Consider the following 6,783-nt stretch of genomic DNA (forward strand, 5'->3'; position numbering starts at 1 on the left):
TATGGAATCATTCTAACAACAGAACGCATGCTCGACCCACGGTGATATTGTATTGTAAGTATATATAACTCCCTGGCAGCTTACTAAGGCTAAATAAAGTGCACGTCGTGAAGCATATAGGGGTTTTACTCGGCAGACCACAAAATCACTAAGTGACAACACTCAGTCGTTCTTATATACAGCCACAAGCGATACCGAAATAATGGTAAGTCTTCTAGGTTTTTTTATTCTACTTCGTAGATTTTGGTAATGACGTCATCACACGACGAATTCATTGCTGGTCCTATGCAAAGCACATATCAGAAGCGTTATTTTCGTAAAATGATAACTACTCAAATTTTCTTATCAAATCCATTGCTAACTGTACAAATAACAAAGGATGAAAAAAAATTGTCATTGACATATGTTTTATTCAACAATAGAAACATTATCTACCTTATGATGTTAAGTTAACGAGATTTAAATAATTTAATGTTCGGACTATATCAAAGTGTTTCACCACCATTATTTTGCATCGCCTGTGACTGGTTCATACGCTCGTTTCGATTCGCCTTTTTATTGGGAAACCCTACACGCAGACTATGTGTTTCATGATTATTTAATACTGAAGCACGATGCAAAGATCTGTGCGAGAAAAAAGTTATCATATATGTATAGAAGTATATATAAGCCACAACGGTAGAGTAAGTGGCAGATGCAATTCTAGCGAAACGAGAATAGACTACCTACTTGTGATGTTATTGCCCTGGTTGGTAGTTTTCCATGTATCTCTGATGTTAATTTTTTAAAAACTCTTTTCACAACTTGACAGAAACGAGACATACGTTAACATACGTTTTAATCAATAAAACAAGAAAACGTATACTGATGAGCTATTTGAATAGATTGCCGACTACAGCAAGATGCGGAGTGGGTAGCACACGATCATTGGCACTGCTGCTGCACGTGATTTAAAATGACCTCTGACACCGTAAGATAGCATAGTGAATAATGATGTCCAACTTCTGTCTTTAAAAACATCTATATTAACAATAGTACAAATCATAATATCATTACATCTTAATTACATCGCGGCAAGGAAAATACTAAGGACATTTATCAAATCCCCAAAGTGCGATAGTTTATGCCTTCTTGTTGATTGTCTTTCCTCACACATCACGCGAACACACTGTTTATATTAACTCATGTATTCAATTCTAAATTAATGTCTAATTCTGATATATTTAGTTTATGCGTCTTCTTCTGAGGAGGAATCTGAAGAAGAGTCATCGGCATCACCATCAGAAGATCCACTGCTAGAGTCATCAGATCCGGAGTCGGAATCTTCATCGGAGTCGTCAGATGAGCCTGAGGAGGATGACGAATCATCGGCATCACCTCCCTTTCCTTTGCCACCAGCACCTCCAGCGGCACCAGATTCATCGGAATCAGACTCATCGGGATCACCCTCGGAGTCATCAGAATCATCGGAGTCATCGGAATCGTTATCGGAATCATCATCAGAATCAGCATCATCACCGGAGTCAGATCCAGAGTCGGAACCATCACCATCGTTGGATGATGAGTTGTCAGAGTCGGACTCTCCGTTGGATCCAGAGTTGTCAGAATCATCGGAATCGTTAGAATCAAGATCATCATCATCATCGGAATCAGCATCATCACCTGAGTCAGAGCCTTCATCGGAACCATCATCGGAACCATCATCGTCACCATCACTGCTAGAATCAGATCCAGAGCCGGAAGATCCAGATCCTGAGCCAGAGCCAGATCCTGAGCCTGATCCTGATCCGGAGCTTGAGCCAGATCCTGAGCCTGAGCTAGAGGAGGATGAAGAATCATCATCATCACCATCACCATCACCGCCATCACCGCCTTTACCACCAGCACCTCCAGCAGCACCAGATTCATCGGAATCAGACTCGTCGGGATCACCCTCGGAGTCATCAGAATCATCGGAGTCATCGGAATCGTTATCGGAATCATCATCGGAATCAGCATCATCACCGGAGTCAGATCCAGAGTCGGAACCATCACCATCGTTGGATGATGAGTTGTCAGAGTCGGACTCTCCGTTTGATCCAGAGTTGTCAGAATCATCGGAATCGTTAGAATCAAGATCATCATCATCAGCGGAATCAGCATCATCACCTGAGTCAGATCCTTCATCGGAACCATCATCGGAACCATCATCGTTACCATCATCGTCACCATCACTGCTAGAATCAGATCCAGAGCCGGAAGATCCAGATCCTGAGCCAGAGCCAGAGCCAGAGCCAGAGCCAGAGCCAGAGCCAGATCCTGAGCTTGAGGAGGATGAAGAATCATCATCATCACCATCACCATCACCGCCTTTACCACCAGCACCTCCAGCAGCACCAGATTCATCGGAATCAGACTCGTCGGGATCACCCTCGGAGTCATCAGAGTCATCGGAGTCATCGGAATCGTTATCGGAATCATCATCAGAATCAGCATCATCACCGGAGTCAGATCCAGAGTCGGAACCATCACCATCGTTGGATGATGAGTTGTCAGAGTCGGACTCTCCGTTGGATCCAGAGTTGTCAGAATCATCGGAATCGTTAGAATCAAGATCATCATCATCAGCGGAATCAGCATCATCACCTGAGTCAGATCCTTCATCGGAACCATCATCGGAACCATCATCGTTACCATCATCGTCACCATCACTGCTAGAATCAGATCCAGAGCCGGAAGATCCTGAGCCAGATCCAGATCCAGAGCCAGAGCCAGAGCCAGAGCCAGATCCAGAGCCAGATCCAGAGCTTGAGGAGGATGAAGAATCATCATCATCACCATCACCGCCATCACCACCAGCTCCAGCATCAGATTCATCAGAGTTAGATTCATTTACGTCATTGGATGAATCATCAGAGTCGTCGGAGTCATCGGAATCGTTATCAGAATCATCATCGGAATCAGCATCATCACCGGAGTCAGATCCAGAGTCGGAACCATCACCATCGTCGGATGAAGAGTTGTCAGAGTCGGACTCTCCGTTGGATCCAGAGTTATCTGAATCATCGGAATCGTTAGAATCATCATCATCATCATCATCGGAATCAGCATCATCACCTGAGTCAGATCCTTCATCGGAACCATCATCTGAACCATCATCGTCACCATCATCTGAACTATCTGAACTATCATCGTCACCATCATCTGAACTATCATCGTCACCATCACTGCTGTCGGAGCTGGAATCAGATCCAGAGCCAGAGCTAGAGGAGCTATCAGCATCCTCTTCATCAGATCCACTGTCACTATCGGAGTCACTGTCACTGTCGGAGGAGCTATCATCAGCGTCACCGCCATCGCCGCCGCCGCCGCCGCCGCCTCCAGATTTGCTGCTCTTGCTGCTCGTACTGCTTCCAGATGATCCAGCTGATGCTGCTACTGCTGCTGCTTCAGCTTCAGGGGCAGCTTCCTCGACTGCTGCATCGGCCGGTGCATCAGCGCCACCACCACCAGTGGCAGCCTCATTCAGGAGGAAATTTAAATGATCCTCTAAATCAATGCCCTGGTCTGTATCCAATGGTGCTGTAAAATAAAATGATGATAACATGACAGCAATGGGGGTTTTAATATGGTTTGTTGCATGATTCGAGATAAATATGCAGAATGCAATCAGAATATTGTGGTTATTATAAGTACAGTTGTACATACTTTTATTCATAGAACCTACTACACATATTGCTTTAATCTTGATTGTTCCACCATACAGACTTTTTATCCCATGAGAAGAATAAAGATTATGGTAAATTGTGTAGCATTTGACCATATGTAAGATTAACATAAATTTTAAGCTACGCTGTATATTCTTGTATAATTAAATCTACTTTTAATAAAAAAAATTGAGAGCAAAAACATATAAAAGAAAAACGATGCAAATAAAGCTTGCACTGACGGAATCATGTAATTTAATCGCAAAACCAGGATGCACAAAGACTAAAAGTTAAAGCTGTAATTTACTTTTTATATATCGTTATTAAGATTTTTTCTTCTTTAGGTATTGTGTCTATTAGAAACATTTGAATGCTTGTAGCCAGTAAATTAAAAAAGTGATTAAGTATATTAATTAAGATTAATTAATTAATTAATTAATAAACCCGCCGATTAAGTAACCGAAATCGTATTTTTAAACGGATTATATATTTCTGTGTATGTCATCTTTACATGAAATATTTATGTCCTTTTGTTTCACTTGACAAACTGTCATTTTTCATTTACTAAAGTTTAAGTGCTCGGGATCTTTTAAAAGTCTAATACAGTTGGCACACAAAGGTCATTAATGATATATGGTATAGCAGAGCTTTTTGATTTATATATCGCATCGCCGTTCTTATTCCACGCACGAAATCAAATCCAGAAGTATATTATAATAGTTCATTGATTCATATGATATAGTTTGCTACACATTAAATCTAATCATCAGATCGACCTCGAAAATAGTTATGTGCTATGTGATTTTATTATATTATTTACGCACGACATGAGTAAGTTTGGTATTAGCATCTACTTTTATTATATAATTGCTTTTCAATGTTTACTTCTAAAGTGTGAAAACTCTAATGACTGTACTTTAACGTTTTAAATGCTTATAATGGACTGGGGTTCATTAATTTCCATCGCAAATGCTCAATAGCTTAAATAGAACTATTTCATGTAGATTATTTTTATTTAAATATATAAGCTTGGTCAAATAAAGATAACTGTTTAAAAACAATCCTTTAATTTGCATAATTTCCATCATCACGTGATCCATGTATAGCATTGTTATCATTGGCTGCCTATCTACCAATCAAAAGACGAGAAGCCCATTTCCTCTAATTAACATAAGTGTCATTAGGAAAGAAATTTTTTTAATCGCTTCCAAAAATTAATTTCTAATCATATTTTTATATTCTTTTTAGAATATTTAGAATTGCTGAACAATTAAACCCCGATAGCGTGTTACAGGAAAACATCTATAATTATCATGTTTATTTTAGAAGCATAAGTAACCAGAAACATATTTTGTTTTTACTCGTTCTGTGGTGGGACATCCAGGTCACGATCTAGTTTGCCTAATGGTTTACTATTCCTGCGGTCTTTACCACTTGACCACATCTACACATATTTATATCATATGTCTTAAGTGAGTAAGATTACGTCATAACACATCACCAGCGTGAAAATAATTTTCACATTTTTGTTATTTTGTATAGGTTTCACCTTCTACTTAGATGCCATATTGAAATAATTATAAAGCCGTAACACTGTTTGAACGCGATCTTACTTTTATTTTAAATTTAAACTATTTAAAGTAATTTAGAAGTAAAATATTAATGCTAAATTATACTTTTACTTGGATAAAGCCAATATGGAATCAATTAATTACTTACTAGTGTGATGGATGGATTAGCAAAATGTTCTTTGTTTTTCATATAATTATATATCAAAGAAAGTATTAGTTATTTGCCCTTTGTAATTTAGAGGTCATACTTTTTTGCAAATGAATATGAAAATGATTAAGCATTATTTTTTTATTCATTTGATTAAAAATGATAATATGTCATTAACGAATTATGTATTCCCTGATATGAGTTGCACTTAATTAAGAAATAGTTTTAGGTTAATGAAATCAAATTATGTATAGATACATACATTTCATTCAATATGCTTATGGGTATGTAAATATTAAGATATGAAATCAAAAAATATTGATTTTGCAATATTTCATTTATTTTTACCGTAGTGTTTAAGTGTTAAAATCAAAGGTGTTTTTTTTTTTTTTTTTTTTTTTTTTGCTTTGTTTTATTTATCGTTCAGTAACGATGACGTGATATATCATTATTAAGTTATTATTCTAAATTATTTCCTAAATCAAAATAAGGTATGGTATGATCAATGTTTTACCGTTGATTTGATAAGTTGGCCTATTTTTTTTCATAACATGATTTATTCCACGGGGTGCCATACTAAAAAGTTTAAATTTAGAACAGATTTATTCAATAACTATTGATAGTACAAACCAGATTATGCCATTCATCTTTCTCTTTAAGTTAAACATTTATCATTTGTAAGATGTAAAGCTTGTAGAAACTGAAATGTTTTAAATTGCAAGATTTAATCCGGGCCTATGTTGAAGAGACAGCCTGCATAATTATGTGATTAATCAGTTTCTATTACTGCAAAATTTGTAGGCATTCTCTTTATTATTTTTTTAAAAGAAATGAATTAGATAATTGTGCAAGTTTACGAAATTTATCAAGTTTGTTTTAACAGAAGTACTTTCACTAAGATTTAACAGTTGCTGCTGAACTCCAGTCAGCCTATATATCTTTATAAGAACATGACCTAGATATATATACAAACAACGATATTACTGAGAAATAGTATCAATTCGAAGTAAAATATAAACTTACCAGAGACGGCTAATGCCACGAGGACGACAAGTCCGAAGATAACCTTCATGTTCATCATTCTCGTTTGCTATATTCCGTTACCGAAGACCAGCCGAAAGTTGGGAGAAAAGTTTTCTGATTTGGCTCCGGTCGCGACCGCCCTTATATAGCGCCGGGCATTTTCCTCCAGTGTTGCGTCACGATGTTTCAATCAAGTCATCCGCAGAACAATTAGGCACTCACTAATGTAAATCGGCACGATCTAAATTTGCATACAATTACAATCATAGTCTAGTGTCTCTCTGTAAATCTAAGGCAGGCCAATGTAATATATGTGTAAGTTAAACGAACCACAGCCTGCCAACATATCCGGAAA

The 6,783-nt window shown here is 37.6% G+C and overlaps 1 protein-coding gene across 1 annotated transcript; it reads right to left on the reverse strand.

Annotated features, from left to right (window-relative positions):
• Nucleotides 1–390: 390 nt before the first annotated feature.
• Nucleotides 391–6,581, reverse strand: LOC138330221 (dentin sialophosphoprotein-like). Its single transcript, XM_069277679.1, has 2 exons — nt 6,429–6,581; nt 391–3,561 (listed from the first exon to the last, which is right to left on the reverse strand). Exons 1-2 carry the CDS (start codon nt 6,484–6,486, stop codon nt 1,229–1,231), a joined length of 2,391 nt encoding a protein of 796 aa, XP_069133780.1. The 5' UTR covers nt 6,487–6,581; the 3' UTR covers nt 391–1,228.
• Nucleotides 6,582–6,783: the final 202 nt, after the last annotated feature.

Source organism: Argopecten irradians, chromosome 8 (genome assembly GCF_041381155.1).
Source record: "Argopecten irradians isolate NY chromosome 8, Ai_NY, whole genome shotgun sequence".
Classification (NCBI taxonomy): domain Eukaryota; kingdom Metazoa; phylum Mollusca; class Bivalvia; order Pectinida; family Pectinidae; genus Argopecten; species Argopecten irradians.

Excerpts from the sequence above, each read along its gene's own strand:
- LOC138330221 (XM_069277679.1), bottom strand. The coding sequence starts at position 6,486 with ATGATGAACATGAAGGTTATCTTCGGACTTGTCGTCCTCGTGGCATTA. Across the intron at positions 3,562-6,428 it reads CGTGGCATTAGCCGTCTCTG|CACCATTGGATACAGACCAG; the intron begins GTAAGTTTATAT and ends TTTATTTTACAG.